This window comes from Amaranthus tricolor, chromosome 14 (genome assembly GCF_026212465.1).
Source record: "Amaranthus tricolor cultivar Red isolate AtriRed21 chromosome 14, ASM2621246v1, whole genome shotgun sequence".
Lineage (NCBI taxonomy): Eukaryota > Viridiplantae > Streptophyta > Magnoliopsida > Caryophyllales > Amaranthaceae > Amaranthus > Amaranthus tricolor.
The window spans coordinates 10,195,345-10,214,979 of record NC_080060.1 but is presented as its reverse complement, the minus strand read 5'-3'; the positions used below and the strand labels follow the sequence as shown (position 1 = coordinate 10,214,979).

General features: G+C 32.0%; 2 protein-coding genes across 2 annotated transcripts in view; one reads left to right on the top strand and one right to left on the bottom strand.

The window, feature by feature from the left end:
* The window catches only part of LOC130799624 (uncharacterized), a 417,568-nt gene that overhangs the window by 234,495 nt on the left and 163,438 nt on the right, over positions 1 to 19,635 (top strand). The gene's annotated exons all lie outside the window — the stretch shown is intronic.
* On the bottom strand, positions 4,595 to 6,207 carry LOC130799615 (uncharacterized acetyltransferase At3g50280-like). Its single transcript, XM_057662769.1, has one exon. It carries the CDS (start codon positions 6,149 to 6,151, stop codon positions 4,772 to 4,774), a length of 1,380 nt encoding a protein of 459 aa, XP_057518752.1. The 5' UTR covers positions 6,152 to 6,207; the 3' UTR covers positions 4,595 to 4,771.

Sequence of the window (19,635 nt, the reverse complement as noted above, 5' to 3'; positions counted from 1 at the left end):
TTTGCTTGCTCGTGGTTCATCTGATCAATTGTTCTGGTTATGGCATCGACGTCTTGGTCACCCTTCCCTAGCTTACTTAAATTTTTTGTTTCCTTCAGTTAAGAATAAAATGTTAACTCTTGATTGTGAAACTTGTGTGTTAGCTAAGAGCCATAGACATTCTTACTTACCAAGTGTGTCTCGTGCTAGTACACCTTTTTCTTTGATACATTCAGATGTTTGGGGACCAGCCCCTGTTTTTGCTACTAGTACTTATTCTTATTATATTTTGTTTGTTGATGATTGCACTCGTATGAGTTGGGTTTATTTTCTTAAACACAAATCTGAAGTTTTCTCTGTGTTTGTTACCTTTTGTAATATGCTTCATACCCAATTTCAAGCCACCCCGAAAATTATACGTTCTGATAATGGAGGAGAATTTGTTAACTCTTCCATGAAACGTTTTTTTTCGGATCATGGCATGATACATCAAACCTCTTGCCCATATACACCTCAACAAAATGGAGTGGCTGAGCGTAAAAATCGTACTCTTCTCGATATTACTCGGGCTATCCTCCTTGAGTCAAATACACCTGCCTTTTTTTGGCCTGAAGCCGTTGCCACTGCCGCCTATCTTACTAACCGTCTACCCTCCAAACCTCTCCACTATAAAACCCCCCTTGCAACCTTAGCCTCTTTTGTTTCTATACCTCCCTCCCATTCTCTCCAACCTCGTGTCTTTGGATGTGTGGTTTATGTACATCTTCCTCCACACACCCGAACCAAACTCGAACCTCGAGCTCTTAAGTGTGTATTTGTGGGTTATGGGATACAACAGAAGGGATACAGGTGTTATGATCCAGTACATAATCGGATGTATACTACCATGGACTGTGATTTCTTTGAACAGTCTTATTATTATACCCAGCCTCGTCCTCAGGGGGAGAATACTAGTGATGACTTGAGCTGGTTGTTATATCCAGTTACTATTGATCAGGAACCAAAAGAGCAAGTAGGTGAAACCACTGAGGTTATCACTGAAAACATAGTATCTCCTCTTCAGACTGATGTCCAACCCACTGAGCATCCTGAGGAGTTACAGGAGGTAAATTCTAATGATCCTGAAATTTTTGAAAACATTACTGATGATAATCTTGCAGATGTGGAGTTGCCACACAGGTATGAGTTGCCACCTAGGAGTACGAGGGGTATACCTCCTAAGAGATATGATCCAGAGTTCGAAGCACAAAGATCGAAATATCCTCTTAAAGAAAATAATGACAATCTCTCTCTCTCAGCTGTTGCCTTCAATGCTGCTCTTTACTCCAATAACATACCTAGAAATATTGAAGAAGCCCTACAGAATCCTAGATGGAAGAAAGCAATGGAAGAAGAAATATCTGCCCTAAACAAAAATGAAACTTGGGAAAAATGTAAGTTACCAGAAGGAAAAAGAACGGTAGGTTGCAAATGGGTGTACACTATAAAATATCAAGCAGATGGTACGATTGAAAGGTTTAAAGCCAGACTTGTAGCTCAGGGGTATACACAAACCTATGGGGTTGATTACTTAGAAACCTTCTCTCCGGTTGCAAAACTTGATACTATTCGTGTCCTTTTTTCTGTTGCTGCAAATAAAGACTGGCCCTTGCATCAATTCGATGTGAAGAATGCGTTTCTCCATGGAAAAATAGAGGAAGAAGTATACATGAAAGCTCCTCCAGGGTTCTCAAGTGATTATAAGCCAGGAGAAGGGTGTAAACTAAAAAGGGCTCTCTATGGGTTGAAGCAGTCTCCTAGGGCATGGTTTGGAAGGTTCACAGCAGCAATGAGGAAGTTTGGGTATAAACAAAGTAACTCAGATCATACTCTGTTCCTCAAACGTCGACAAGGAAAGATCACATGTCTAATCATCTATGTAGATGACATGATTATTACTGGAAATGACAAACAGGAGATCGATACTTTGAAGAAGCAACTCTTTAGAGAATTCGAAATGAAAGATTTGGGGCAGCTAAAATATTTCCTTGGCATTGAGGTTCTGAGGTCAAAAGGAGGTATCTTTATAAGCCAACGGAAATATATTTTGGACTTACTTACAGAGACAGGTATGGTTGATTGTAAACCAGCGGAGACTCCTATTGTGACTCATCACGGGTTACAGATGATTGAAGGGGAGAAACTTACAGATAGAGGACAATACCAGAGGTTGGTCGGAAAACTTATTTATCTTTCTCACACAAGACCAGATATTGCATATGCAGTCAGTGTTGTAAGTAGATTTATGCACCTACCCCAAACTCACCATATGACAGCTGTTATGAGGATTCTAAGGTATCTTAAAGGTACCAGTGGCAGAGGAATTTTTTATAAGAAGAATGGACACTTAGATCTTATTGCCTATACAGATGCTGATTGGGCAGGAGACAGAGATGATAGGAGGTCTACGTCTGGATACTTCACTCTTGTTGGAGGAAATCTTGTTACATGGAAGAGTAAGAAACAGAAAGTAGTTGCTCTTTCAAGTGCAGAAGCAGAATTCCGGGGCATTGCAAAGGGAATAGCTGAAGTTATGTGGTTAAAGAAGCTCCTAAGAGAATTAGACTTTCCAAGAAGACAAACTTGCAGACTTTTTTGTGATAACAAAGCTGCTATTAGCATCTCCGAGAATCCAGTTCAGCATGATAGAACCAAACATGTGGAGATTGACAGACATTTTATTAAAGAGAAATTGGAAAATAATATTATCAGCCTTCCGTTTGTCAGATCAAAGGATCAGCTTGCCGATATCCTTACAAAGGCTGTTAGTTCTGAGGTGTTCGAACAGACACTATGCAAGTTAGGTATCGGTGACCCGAAGACCTAACTTGAGGGGGAGTGTAGGAAAGTTAACATATTTAGGAGATTTAGAAAATATTTAGAAAATATTCTTTAACATATTTTAGGATATTCAGAAATATTCTTATTTTGTATTTATTTTCTTACCTTTCTTGGTCTCCATGGCTGTGTATATATTTTGACATTGGTCTTGATCATATTTAATATAAGAAGTATTCAAAACCTAAAATCTGTCTTATTTCTTTGTTTCACTAGAGAGGATAAGAAATTCAAGAATCACATGTATATTTCATGTATATTTCATATAAGAAATAACTTATAATATTTATTATTTCCGATAACCATTACAATGACAACAGAAATTGGGTGTAAAAGGTGTTGCTATTTCTCGAGTGGTGACAAACTTAAACATGGCCGTCATGTTAGCAGCTTATGTTTATGTTAAAGAGAGAGAAAAAGGGAAGATTAAAAAATGATGGAATTGGGGAATAAAAGTTGTTGGATTTGAAAGTGTTAAACCATTGATGAGATTAGCTATTCCAAATTATTTAGGAATTCGTTTAGAATGGTGGACTGGTGGTGGTATAAGATTGTTACTGTTCTTTCTGGGTATTTGCCTAATATAGTAGAAATGAGAAATATAAAGAAATTAGGAAAATCAGACAACCCATTGAATAAGAGGAGAAAAACATTAATGGCGTACAATCTTATGTTTAAGGAAGATAAGAAGAAGATGAAGAAATCAGGAATTGGGTTGTTTTATTTCCAATCTAAACAAGAAGTAGAAAAAATCAGGAAGATAAGTTTGTCATTAATTTCCCCAAAATTAAAATTTAGGGTTACCCAAAAAAAAATTAATACTCAAGTTGATGAAGATGGGTTAAATGTTAAGAGATAAATTGAATTAGAAAAAAAAAGAAAAAGTTTTAATGTGTATCAATGGAGCACGTAAAGAGAATGAGTTAAATGGTAGGGAAGAATGAATTAAAAGAGAAATTAAAAAAAAAAAAAAAAAAAAAAAACAACCAAAAAAAAGGAAAGCCAAAGGTAAAAACGCTGGTCAACTAGTCATTTTGTACGAATTCGGTCACCTGGCCTAAATACCGGTCAAAAATCAACTTTGGAAGCTGTAATTCGCAAAAAAAAGAAAAAAAAAAAAAACAAAACTGTAATTCGCAAAATTATCAAACATTAAGGATGTAATTCGTAATTAATTCTTTATAATCACAATAAATAGATCTTTCTAAATCAAAATAAATCTTTCAAAATTAAGTACTTATAATTCTTTCTAACTTAATGTAGTTGGTTACATGCAATAAGATTATTAACATAAAAAAGACATGATTCAATCATTGAACTAATACAAAATAAAATTATGGGCTCTAAACACAGCCCTTACTCAATTTACATAACCATTTGATTCATCTTCACCATAAAATCAAAAAGAAAACGAATGATGAATCACAAGAAAAATAATAAAACTAACCTGACCTCCTTTATATATAATTTTATGATCAGTCCGTCTTATATGAGACCGTCTCACAGTAGGACAACCTCAAAACAAAAAGGCTATAAACTAAAATTTTATTATTATACTATTTAACCCAACTGTGATCAATTAAACGATCCAAATGGGGGAAATAATTCATGGACAGAAGGGTATGCAATAATACCACATTCCTTAATTTGTTTCTTTTTGTCTGTAAATATGAAAAACACATCTTTGATTCATTTATTAAGCCACTGATTCCTGATAAGTAGATCAATAGTGAAGATGTGTCCAATTAAAGGTTTCCTTCACACCCATGTTAAAAAGATTTTCTTAAATGGAAAGGAATTATTTGGTACTTAAAAGACATAAATCTCAAAAGAACATTATACATGAGAATACAAATGATAACCCAATCATTTAAACAAACTGAATATACAAATCAGAACATATAATTTGTGTTATTTATGAGACAACATTCATAAATTCCTCATCTAATTCAAGAATTGTCATTGCATCAAATGGTAAACATACTTCCAAATCAACACTTCCTTTCCCTTCACATCCCGGATAAGAAGTAACCTTCCCAACAAATTTGTTTGCATAACCACTCCGAACAGCTACTGCTTTTCCAAGCCCGAATTCATTCCCATACATATCAAATCTCGGGGAGCTTCCCATATGCACACTATATGAATCAGATAGCTTGTGGATTGGGATAATAAACGGAGATTGCAGCCATGAGCTGACAAAATCATGAAATACTTCGTGTTTTTGATTCATCACTGCCTGATGAACTAGTGATGCAGCCCATCCTAAGTCATGTTCGAGTAATTCACCGACTTTGGTAGTTGCAATTGCCAGGGTTAAATAGTTTCCAACACTGTCTTGAGACAAGGGTGGATCTAATCTGTGCCTAAAATTGGCTGGTAATTTACAATTTGTGACGTGATCATGTGGTAAAGCGAGTGCACGAATGATGGTTCGCCAGCAGAGTGCTGACAGAGCCTGAAACGAAGAGATCGTGTTTTTCGTATTGTTTTCTGCGTTTGCCTTGGATTTTAGCTTTGCTAAAGACTCGGGTGAGAAATGGAAGATCCTCTCTCGAAGATCAGGTGTTTCAGATGGGCTTAAACCTTCCTTTGGGTTAGTAAACGGGAGATGAACAACAGGACTATACCCATCAGGAAACCAACGTTTATGGATAGGTATACGCGATAAAGGAACTATTTCGTCATTGCAGTTTGCTCTATGAATTTCAGACCACATATTCCAAAAATGCCAGTATGAAGTTCCGTCACCAATAGAATGATTCATGGAGCATCCAATGAAAACTCCGTCAAAGAGTTCAGTGACTTGAACGGATAACAAAGGCTTGTAGTGGCCGTCATAGTTAACCGCCCTATTGTGATCAAACAATGATTTGATCACGACAGGAACATCGATGGGTGATAATATGTCGGATACACTTAAATCTAACATAGCATGAATGAACCTTGCACCAGGACCCTTGTTGCAATCGACAAAGATGAGGCTTTGATGTCGCGCTTCATCTACTTGTGTTACGAGTTGACCTGCTAATGGGTAAAAATGGACGAGGGTGATTGAGAGCGAGTTTTTGAGACTCTCAATAAGTTTATGAATGGAAAAATTTTGGTGTTCAGATGTTGGAGGTTTGTGAAAAAGAAGACCCTTTTGGATGTAATTGCCAAAGAGGAAAGCAATATCAAGTGGACCTAAGTAGTAAGGGTGTTTTGCTTCTTGTACTTCATGTTTTGGCTTGATGAAACATTCTGAGATCTGCTTAACAATTGCAGAACTCATGTTTAGGGATCCTTCATCCATACTATTCAATTTAATGTGTATTTTTGTTCTATTATAATAACAATCAAGAGTACCTTTGATCAGTTCTTGTTATTTGCCCACAAACTTTAAAATATAGTACTACCTCCTATTCAGCTGAATTGTCCCATTTTTTTTTTGGCACTATTCACTTATCACTCTTAATTTGTATTTTACTCTTAATCTATAAGTTAAAACATAGTCATATGGGATCTTGTTTGATTCGTCTCAATACAAGGATTATTAATATCAACTTTTTATAATTTTTAATTAAGCATAATTTGAGATATTAAGAGTTAAAATGTTGCTTCGGCAAGTGTGAAAAAACAAACGGGACAATTGAGCTGAATAGGAGGGAGTATTTATTATTTGTTAATTATAATCCTATTTTATTTAGGTCACCACCTAAAAAGTAAGTCAAATGTTTTGCTCTAATTCTTGTAAAAGACAGTCTTACGATATAACACTTATTATAAATGAGCTAAAAAGTTCAACTAATATAATTATTAGCATATATAAACTTTTTGTTTTGAGATCGTTTCACTGAAATATGGTATCTTACAACAGTTTTGGTCAATAATATGCATTGAGATTGCTGCCGAGTTTCAAGGGAGTTGTTGGATACACAAATGCTGAATTGTTATTTTATTTTCATTGGGAAGCTCAATTTGCTTTATGCAAAAATTATTGATACATTAATTGGCCTTTACTCAAGTGCATCTGCATTCTCCACCACATGTATTATAAAATAGGGGAATTCTACGTCATTTTTGCACACCATCTGTAGTGAACATATACTATATTGTATCCGTATGATGCACAACATATTTATATAAATAAACTAAGAATTTAAAAATTTTAAGAAATAAATATTATATTATAGAAGGTTGTTTCCGATTATAGATAATATAGACATTTTTTTATGGCCTAAAGTTAAAAAGGGCATTGATATTCAAAGTTCTAGTCAATAAGGTAGAAATTTAAAAATTTACAATTTATGATTAGCTCTTTTAATAATTAAGAAGTATATATAACATGTCTACATTATAATGATAATTATAATTTATAGGATCTGTCTTTATTATTTTTTTAAACACACATTAATATTCATAATCGACACTTTATAGAGAGAGTTCATTTCATTCATGATACACGTTCAAACTTCCATACCAACGTACAAGAGTATATTATTAAGTCACAACTTCACATGATAAAACTCAAACCAAATTCATATAACCTTAAACATTGAAACAAACAAATGTCCATGTCGTAAACTATAAGTACCAAACTATGCTTTAAATTATAACATAAGCAAATTGACAATACATCTAAATCTGGCCTTATTAGATTAAAGCCGAAAATATATTTCTTACAATAAAGACGTTCATAGTATCCCGTTTTACTAACCTCAAACGTACTTGTTTTAAATAGAATCAATTCAAATGATATTTTGTAGGAAAATTGAGTAATATTTAGAAAAAGATTTTGACATTATTCTTAAATTAGTCTTTTAATTCTTAGAAAATTATATTTTTCTAATTATGCTATAGACATGGGTACATATTGTACATCAGTGATTAAGAATGAAATACAAAATGTATTGAACATCTTGAAATACTTGTGTCTATTGTTTTTTTATGGTATATGAGTCGTAAGGTTCTATTCCGATCAACTTATCGAAAAATTCCTTTCAACATCATTATTTACCCAAAAAATAATATTGAACCAAAACCAACAATTAATCTCAATTGAGCATTTAATGCAACTGCTTCAATAATTAAACAACTGTCACTTACGTCAAACGAAACCTCAAACCAAACAGTTGATCTTACCGACAACCTTTCCCACCAAAATTAATGTGAAAGGGGAAGCTCAATCACATCATTGTCCATTCTCATTCTCAATCAAATGAAAATCGATTCTTAAGGACTCTATAGTGTTTACTAAAATTATTGAAAACACTCATTTAGATCTCGTAAATCAGTTTCTTGAATATCCCACAACCAAGAACTATGAAAAGGTATTGAAATAGTAGTAAATGGTGATTGAAATTCAAGAAACAAAGCAAAGAGACAAAACCAAATGCCTTTTAATAAACCGATAAGCAGAAAGAAGAAGGGAAAGCCAACATTAGTGAAATTGTTCACGAGGAATATAAAGAGAGAAAAACTTATTGAGGCAAACCCTACTTCCCTAGGTAAGTCATTTTCGGGCATAAAAGAGGTTTCATTAGGAACCATTTGAAAATTTGGGAGAAAGCTAAAGAAAAGCAAAATTTGAAGGAAACAGTGTCAACTCAAATGTAAAATAAGAAGAGAAATGCAGTAAAAACAAAAACCCTCAAATACCAACCCTAAATGAACAGTCACTAGGATATAACCTTCCTCTAATAACTCATCCCTTCAACTATCCCATAGAAAAGCGCATTTCTCTAATACATCATACCTACATTATTCTCTTTCTTACTCATCTAATGACTTAACTAAGATTCCTGTACTAGTACATCAATCCATCATCATTGTTTTTTTTACTCACTTGAAACCATAAAGGTAATTAATATGTCTCCTCTTTCTTGTGTTTTTAATCCACTTGAACTAAAATAAACAAATAAATTTGATAGCCAAATATTTCCTTAAAAACCAAAAAATTCTTAGATTAGCTTGTCTCACTTATTATAACAAGTAGATTTTTGATAGTGGACCAACTAACACCATGACTTATGACCCACATGACATAAGAAAAACTATGCCCACACAGAGTACTCACATTCAAACAACTAGTGGTGAAATAGTTGGTGTTGAAAGTGCAGGAAATATTGAATTGGCATCTAAACTCAAATTACAAATTTTTCTTTTACTATCTAGATTGCTTTCTAATAGTCAATTATCTAAAAAACTTAATTGTATTGTTCTCATAACTTCTTGTGGTTGTATTGTGCAAGATGCTCATACGGAGTAGATTATTGGGCATGAACTAAAAAAGGTGGACTACACTACGTTACTGAGGTGGTTCAAACTAGTCATGCAATGCTTACTCATGGGTCTACTAAATAATAACCATGGATCGTCACTTAGGTAATCCTTCTCTAGAGTACTTAGAACGTCTTTTCCTTCTTCAAAAAAGTATAATTTTTCTTTGGATTGTAAAACTTATAGTTTGTCTAAGAGTAAAAAACACTCTTATCTTCCAAGTATTACACATGCTGACATAACTTTTACTTTGATTCATTTTGATGTTTGGAGACATACTCTGAAGTTTAATTACTACATATTATTTTCCTACTTTGTATTGTTTATTGATGATTGTACACGCATAAAATGAGTTTATTTCTTAAAACAAAATTCTAAATTATTTGATGTGTTTTTCAATTTTTATAAAATGATTCAACTCAATATAATACACATATTCATATTATAAAATCTGACAATAGGGGAAACATATTAAACATCACATGAAACATTTCATATCGATTAGCCACCTAACCTTACTCCACAACAAAATGGAGAAGCTGAACAAAAAAATTTTACCCTTCTTGAAATCACTGGAGTCATCATGTTTAAATCTCATGTGTTAGGGCAATTTTGGCCTAAAGCCATTGCAACATTCAATCACCTCACAAATTGTCGTCCTACAAAGAAACTCACATACAAAACACCTCTCAACTCCCTTGGATCATTTGTATCTATTCCAACTACCCACTCCTCCTACAACATGTCTTTAGATGCATGGTGTATGTTCATCTTTCAAAAAAGGATTGAAACAAATTACAACCCATGATTTTCAAGTGTGTCCTTATTGGGTATGAGACTAATCAAAAAGGATATCATTGATTTGATCTGGTTCATGAAAAAACGTACAACACCATGGACCGTAATTTCTTTGAAAACTCTTATTATTACCAGCATATTTGATCTCAAGGGAAAGTTAAAGTGATGATTTAAGTTGGCTAACATATTCAGTAGAGTTGAATCATGACCCACAAGAGCAAGTAGGTTGTACCTCTTTAGTTGCCTCTGATAATGGAGTTTTTTCAGGTTCTCCAAGCCACCCAATTTGTATACCAATTGATAAGCATTCCAACATGGAGAATAAGGAGGCAAAGGAGGTAGAATAATTACAGAGGCTATTGAGCAATAAATCAATAAACTACAAATGATTATGTGTCACATGTACTAGAAAAAGCTAATAATGAAATTTCTTATAGGTATTGATTACCTCTCATGAGCATTAGGGAAATTTCTCCACAAAGATATGACCTAGAGTTTGAGGCTCAAGGGTGTAAGTATTCTATTGGTTGATTTGCTGAAGGGAAGCTATCAAACATAGCAATTGTTTGTAACACTACTCTTTATTTCACTAATATTCCCAAAACTACGAAAGAAGCTCTTAAAGAAGAATTTGGAAAAGGGGCAATGGAAGAAGAAATTTTTTCTCTACAAAAGAATAAAGCGTGGAAGAAATGTGTTCTTCTAAGAGGAAAGAAGGCTGCATGCGGATATTCAGTGTTAAGTATCTTGCTGATTGAGCTATTGAAAAAACAAAGCTCGTCTGGTAGTACAGGGATATACTCATACATATGGGATGGATTAGTTAGAGACTTTCTCTATTGGTAAACATTGACCTCTTAATCAATATGAGTTATGTTCTTAGTTGCTAATAATTAAGATTGACCTCTTAATTGATTTTCTGTCAAAAATGTGTTCTTTTATGGGGAAATTAAAGAAGAAGAAGGAATATGGACGCTCCACTAGGTTTTTGTCATAATTATAGAAAGAAAGAAAGTTGAAGATTAAGAAAGCTTTCTATGGGCTAAACCAATCTCTTAGAGCATGGTTTGGAAGATTTATACATCTATAAAAAGATTTTGGTACAAAGTAACTCTAATCACACATTATTGTTGAAGAAATGTAATGATAATCAAATCACTTGCTTGATAATCTATGTAGATTATATGATCATTGTAAGTAATGATTGAGAGGTGATAAATTTACTGAAGAGGAAGTTATTACATGAATTTGAGATGAAAGATCTTAGAAACCTCAAATACTTCCTTACTATTGAGTAACTAAGATTAAAACAAGGAATATTTATCAATTAAAGGAAATAAATACTTGATCTTCTTACTAACACATGTATGATTGATTGTAAGCTAGCTGAAACTCCAATCATAGTTAATCATAGGCTTCAAATTATTGAAGAAGATACTTCAGCTGATAAGGGACAATATCAGAGAATAGTTGGGAAATTCATTTATCTTTCTAATACCAGACTAGAAATTGCATTTGTTGTGGGAGTATTAAGTATATTTATGCATCTTCCACAAATAAATCACATGGAATCAACTATGAGAGTCAGAAGATATCTCAAAAGAAATAGTGGCAAGGGTATTTTATTCAAAAAAAATCATCTTGAATTATTGGCTTATACGGATGCAGATTGGGCAAGTTACAGGGATGGAAGGAAATTAACTTCAAGATGCTTTACCTTCGTTAGAGGAAATTTAGTGACGTAGAAGAGAAAGAAACAAAAATTGTTGCATTATCAAGTGCATAAGCAAAATTCTAAAGAAATGCTAATGGAATAACAAAAACTTCATGGCTCAGGAAGTGAATGAATGAACATGGCGTTCCTCAAAATTCAGTTGATAAATGAACATAACAATTAGCATTTCAGAAAATTCAGTTCAACATGACCACACAAACTCTCGCACTACTTCATTATTGTGATTAACCACTGACTGATGCAATAATCCTGCAGCCCACCCTATATTATGATCAAGTAATTCACTTACTGAACTGCTTGTTTTCATTGCATTAATACAATCACCAAAATAATCTTGGGGCAATGATGGGTTTACTCTATGACTATTGATCAGGTCGAGCATATGGGAGGAAGATGGGTGGGTTATACCCATCAGGAAACTAACGAGCATGGATTGGCATACGTGTCAATGAAGCGAAATCATGGTGTTTTGCCATATAAATTTCTGACCACATGTTCCAAAAATGCTAATACAAAGTTCCATCCCGAAGAGAATGATTCATGGAGCAACCAAGGGCCCTTGGCACAGTCGACGAAGACCAGACATTTTTGTTGGTCTTCGTTAACCTATGTTGCAAGTCCGCTGGCTAAAGGGTAGAAATGAATGAGGGTTAAAGAAAGCGAGTCTCTCAGAGTCACGATGAGCTTGTGTATGGAAAATGGCTGATCATCTAAGTTTGTAGGGTTTTTAAAAAGGAGACCCTTTTGGATGTAATGCACAAAAAGCACAACTAAATCCATTGGGGCTAAATAATAAGGTTTTTTGGCTTCTTCAACTTCATACTTGGGTTAATTAAATATTCAAAAATATGTGTCATTGTTGCTGAATTCATATTTCTTTGTATTTTTTGGGATACTGATTTTGAGATTGCTATTATGAGAAAATTAGGTTGGTTTATACTTGGACATGGGTTCCACTGCCTTGTTTGTGTATCCTAATCACCTTTGACTTTCTTTGTAACAGGAGCGGCAATCTCGATACATAATTAACATTTAATAATAATGTTTAATACAAGAATATTGCGGAAGTCTCAAAATGTCGAACTGTTAAAAACTTTAAATCATAAAAACTAAAACTGTTTAAAACAAAAGTAAATATTACATCTGAAAAGAAATATTGTTTGCTAAAAAATGAAAAAAATACATCATCATCATCATCAAGTCATCAATAAAGATACAAAAAACAGCTAAGTTCTCGATAAATAGTAATTGCCGCGGCATGGATCGGAATCTGAACTAAATCCTGCAAAATACTGCCATCCATGACACGGATGACAACCGATTGAATCAGTTAGCGCTTAACGTCGAGCACGAACTTATAATTAATTTAAGCACGAACTTATAATTAATTAACATCACCATATACTTTTACCATTTTCTTTTCCATACTTTTAAGTCATTAAGATACCATTCTCAATCCTGACAAAAGTACGTTACTGCCACTTATACAATTCGGTGATCTTAACACTTAAGTAAGTTCATTTGGTTAATACTCATAACCGTACCATGCATCATAGCATCAACACTAATCAAGTTTATCACTGATCAACAAGCACATCAATATGACACCTGATATATGTAAGGGACTGGTTAGGTGAGGACCGTAGTCCTAAACCCTAACTGTGATGGGAGTCGTCACCCCTCTAATACAATTTATGCTCGAGCTCTACAGGATAGGTAGCTAACCCCTGTCTTACACCACATTTTACGTGCCGGGCAACACGGGTGCCGGGATTTTACATGTCAGTCCATGGTTCGACATTACCTTACTATCAGGGTCATTCAATCAATATTCATTCACACAAGTACATCACATTTTTATTACTACAATTTGACATTGATATTGACTTTGACCAACTTAGGTAATAACCTCTTTTATTTAATAAAATTCTAAATCATAACGTAAAATTAACCTTTATGTCTTTATATATTCATTATTAAATTTTTACACATTAAATTTTATTTATAACTTTATTTTTAATAACTCGCTAAATTCACAATAATAACTTAATATTACATCAATAGTCTCCAAATTAGTATTTTCCACAAGTAGCTACTAAAATCTATTCCTCTTTAAATAAGTTCCCAAAATCAACACTTTCAACTTTACAATAAATAAAACTTTATTCTCTTCAAAAAAAATCAAATATTCTAATTACAATTCAAGTTAAAATTGCATCATTTGGATAAGTTTCCAAATTTCAACAAGTTCACCAAAAATAATTATTTCAAGTTTGGAAAAACAAGTAAACTTATTAGATTCGCAAAAATAAACATTCTAGTTATAAAACAAATAAAACTTTATAATTTCAGAAAAAAAAATCAATATTTCACATATAGTTTAAGAGCAAGTTTACTAAAAATACTTTTACATCTTTTTATATAAATTTTGGTCAAATAGTTAGCAAATAAAATATTATTTTGTACTAAATAGTAATTAAATGTCACAAGAGTTATTTTTTTTTAATTATGAAATCTCATATATTCAAGAAAATCACTTTAATATTTAATAACTTATAAAGCTTTCTCAAAAATAACTTTGAAGATTGTATTTTAATATTATCACAAAATAGCTTATAATAATATAAAAAAGTAAATCAAACTCTTTTTCTTTTTAATATGATAATGGTCGATTGGGCTATGACTATTTTGGGGCCTTTTTCACTAACAAAACAACTTCATTTAATTTATTATAGTAAATCCTAAATTTAAATAATTAACATAACCACTAAAAAACAAAAACTTTACGTAATAACTTAGAAATTTACTATAACTTTTAACGATAAACTTAAATCTCAAAATAAAGTATAATAACAATATTCTTAATATAATCATACTAGGTAAAAAAACGTTCATAAAATAACTTACTACCTTATAAACTAGTTGAAGGCTAACTGAAATAGCCCAAACCAGCATAAACAATATAATAATCTTATCTACAAAGAACAGCGGAAGACTTATAGAAGTCTGGGCTGAATCCGACCTGTTGCTCGATAGCCACAGCAACCAATATCAGAGTATTTAAAAACATTACATAAACGTAATACAATTAATTACAAACCAGTTATAAACTAAGTTAATACATTATAAAATATCTAAACTTTTTAAATTTTTACAACACATGATTTGTCAAAATATCATTATAAGTTAACTTTCCAAAAACGATGTCCTAGCTATCGCAACACATGACACATAAAGGAGCAGTACATCCATCCACACTAAAGTTGGCAACCTGAAAGTGGATCTATCCCCCTAAGAGATAGGCCCCATCAAAAACTGTCAACAATTAAATTGTTGAGTAATCCAACAAACTATTACATTTATATACAATTCATTAACAAAATCTCCAATCAAATTCTTTGCTCAATTGGTAACTACCTAAAACATTATTATATCCAAATCAGAACTCTTTTAAAAACACCGTTTGGTATCGACATAAACAAGACTATGAACCTTTAGTTCATAAAGAATCAAAATACAGCTATAACTTTACAAGTTAATAGCGAAATCAAAATACGGCTATTAATTTATTAGTCAATAGGCAAAACAATACGGCAAATGAAACATATGCTTTCATTGCGAAACAAACAAAACTTTATATACCAAACATATTTATTCAAAACTCATTAAAAATAATAATGTAACAACAGTTTAAAACGTGGGAATATATGGATCGTCAAGAAGTAGGCTTGATCTAAATCCTGAGAACACGGGTGATCGTCATTACCGAAAATACGAGTATTGCAAGAATGAAACGGGATCGGGGGCTCGAGACTGATCCGAATAACCATTACCTATTATCAAGCTATAGGATTTCACAATAATCCGGATATAAATATCCGTTGACAATTCCCAAAAACGGACATTTTTCAATGTCGAATATTTTATTATAAAACAAAACAAGAATTTACTAAATTTTCTTTTGAAATCACAAACATTACTTAAAATATAAATCAATTCATCATCATTTAAAATAACAATCAATAAAGGGAGAATAATAACCCTAAATTAATCTCAAATATCCAATAAATAACCTTAAACATCCAATTCATTTTATAGTTACTAATCCCACTTAATAAATTCCATTTTAGTACCATATCAGGACACCTGTTAGTAATTCGGTCATAACTTCCTCATAAGAACTCGTATAGAGGCGATTCAAGTGGCTACGTGACCATGATTCAGAGCTCTACTATTCTCATGCAGACACTAAAACCCAAAAACAATCAGAACGGCCCCGAAAATGGCAAAACAAAAAGCTTATTATTGATTTTCATGATAGCCTGTTGGTATTTCATTATTTTGAACATAACTCTCTCATACGAACTCATTTTGGAGTGATTCAAGTTCCCACGCGACCGCGACTCAAAGCTCTACAAATCTTATGAAGACATCAGAACCCCAAAACGACTCTAACTTTCTCAAAAATAGCAACACAGGTTCGGACAGAACAAAACAGAAACCTCATTGTCGATTTTCATGACAGTCTACTAGTATTTTGGACATAACTCCCTCATACGAACTTATTTTAGGGCGATTCAAGTGCCCACATGACCGCTATTTGGAGATCTACATATCTTATGAAGACACCAGAACCCAAAAACAATCAGAACCGCCCCAAAAATAGCCAAAATAGAAAGTTCAGTTTCAGAACTGAAATTTCAAAATCCAAAATACCAAGTTTTATACTAGAAATCAAATAACCCAAATAACCAATACTAATCAACACTAGCAAGAACCCAATTACTAATTGAACTCATATACTCCAACTAAATTCAAGTTGATGCTTAAATTTGAATTAAAGACCCAAATTAAACCACAAATACTAAACTACTACCAAAATTCAACAATCATTGTTTATACTTAAGAATATAAAACTACTTTAAAACATTAAATTTATACTTAAATAAAATAGTTTGTGGATTACCTCAATCACCATTGAAGGACCTTTCAACTTTCAATCTTGAACTTCAATTTGAGTCACAAAATCCCCAATTTAAACTCAACAGTGATCAACATGCATAACTTTAATATTCAAACAAGTAACATAAATCAATCTTAAATCATACTATTAAATATAGTAAAGATTAAAATTCAAATAAAAATTTTAATTAGAATAGCCCCAAATCAATTTACAAAAATATTAAAATTTAAGTTTGAAAACAAAACAACAAAAGAGGGAAAAGTGGTTATCAACAATAAAGGGAGGAGGTGGTGGTACTATCGGCGCTAGTGGCTAGCGTGGTGGTGGTGTTGGCTGAGCAAAGAGAAAGAGAAGAGTAGGGTAGCCATTGTTGAGAGTTTGAAGGTAAAAAAAAGATGGTGAGGATGACGAAAGAAATGGGGAAGGGGTGTGTCGGTTGGATTGGGGTAAGAATGGGTTCATTTTTAGCTTTGACCCATTAAATTCTATTAAAGTCGTTTCATCGTAAGACAGTCTTATATAAAACGTGCTGTAAGGGTATATAGGCGATTTATGAAATAAGTAATTGGTAGTATGAATAAGGATTGCATTTAGGAATTTATTTTTCAATATTTTATTTAAATTTATTTTTATAAAGACAAGATAGTAATCAATTAATAAAATGTAATCAAATACACCTTTATCGAAGTATTCTTTATATAAATTTTATACATTAAATAAAATATACCTCTTTCTTGAAAATGTTAACAAATGAAATACTTGAGTCAATATTATCAAAATAATAATATTATTACTCGAATTAACTTACTTAAAAAACCCAATCAGCTTAATAAACTTTATAATTAAGCTTTGTTAAATGTAGTCTATTTCACTAACATAAACATATTAATAAAAAAAATTCTAACATAAAACAAATTCTTAAATATAATAACATTTCTAATGTAACACATAACTCATAAACATACTAGCACTAGTTTATAACATAAATCATACTTAATATCACTAGAATATAATTTTGCACCCAACTTCCTTAACTTGTTCAAAGATTATTAAATTAACATACTAAAAATACTTGTAGCATACACATACTTAATATAATCTTAATCATAATTTCATTAAACTAACTTCCACTAAAACATATTAACATATTTCATACTTTGCATATTATAAAGTAAATATAATGTAAAATCCCATAAAAAGAGTAGGGTAAGAAGTTATACCATACTAACACCAAGGATTAGTACTAAGTACTAACTAGGAAAATATTAAGAAATAAGACCCTCCAAGATAGATAATAATGCTCCAAAGATAATTAACTCAAACTCTCAAAATAATGATGATGATTTAAGCAAAATAAAGAGTGTTCTAAGCTCCAAGTTTTTGAATTTCTTCAATTAATAATAAAGGTATTAATGTAGTAAGATTTTAATGAAGTGAAAATATAAGAAAGAATGATAGAAAGATTTGACGATGGTGGTGTAAGTGATCTCATGGCTAAGGGGGTATTGATAATGGGTTTGAGCAACTTTGTAGTTCATTAGATTGTATGAAAAAGAGTGTTAGGAGTATAGAAAAAGGTTAGCTTGTGTAAGTGATTTAGAGTGTGTAAGTAAATGTGTAAGAGTTGGAGTGTGTAAGTGAATGTGTAAGAGTTTGAAGTCTAGAAGAAGGTTAGCTTGTGTAAGGAAATGGTGATAGCTTGTGTAAGTGATGAACACCATGGGTTACTATAGAAAGGATTTTCGTCCATCAAATTTTTGTTCTAGTATGTACAAGTGAATATACTTTAAAATAATGGGTAAATCTGATCATGAAAATATGTAGTTTATTTAGAAATTTTTTCTTAAACTATACTTAATGTTAATAATAAAAATACAACTCATTTTTATGTATAAAATAATTAAATCAAAATTATAAGGTTAAAATAATAAGTAGTAATGTTAGTTTAAGGAAGAAAGTTAAAATGTAACGCTTTACAAAACCGTGTATATAATAATAAAATTTTACTTTACGTACAATAAAATAATAATATAATATTTTAGTCCTTATAAAAAGATTTTAAACAAAATAATATTTGAAAGAAATTACAAAATCGGAAAAGGTTTAGAAATTAAAGATGTTTTGAAATGGATAACCAAAGGATTAGAGATTTGAATTGAAAATTTGGAACAATTAATCGGAAGATTATGATTAAGAATTTTGAGTCTGTTACATTCTTAATTACCAATTGTACCATTATGTTTTAACACTTTAACGTCGTTTTTACCCATCAAAATTATATTTTTTCAAAAAAGAACATTTTGATTACCTTTATGGGGTAACTTTTTTGAAAATAGGTACTTATTTCGACCGGATTTCCGAAAGACTTACCCCATATGGACAATCGCGATGCCCGTTTTGAAAAACAATCGTTGTGATGGAAAAAAACGACGTTAAATATATTTTTTGGTCTATGAACCAAAAAATAGGCGAATAAGTACTTGTTTCAACGGGATTTTTGAAAAAGTTACCTCATAAGGTTAATTACGATGTGCATTTTTTTTGAAAAAATATCGTTATGATGAGTAAAAACGACGTTATATATCTTTTTCGGTCAACGTTGGCAAATAAGTACTAGTTTCGATCGGACTTTCGAAAGAGTTACTCCTTAAGGATAATTGCGATGTCCTTTTTTTGAAAAAATATCGTTATGATTGGTAAAAACGACATTATAATGCTAAAACACAAGGGTACAATTGGTAATTGGGAAAGTCAAAAGTGATTGGTGGTGGTCAACAAAAGTCAAAGTTGATTAGTAATGGTCAAAGTTAAACATTGTGTTCAAAGAGATAGCTGTTTCGTAAAATTATAATTAATTATTATCTAACATAGTTTAAATATAGAAAAAGTATGTTAAATTTTTTTTTTTTTGGATAAAGAAAAAATTTTCAATAATCCATAAACAAAACAATATAAATAGTACCACTAATAAGAGAACCATCTCCCTAATTTGCATCAGCATGAAAGAGAGGCACACCTTCTA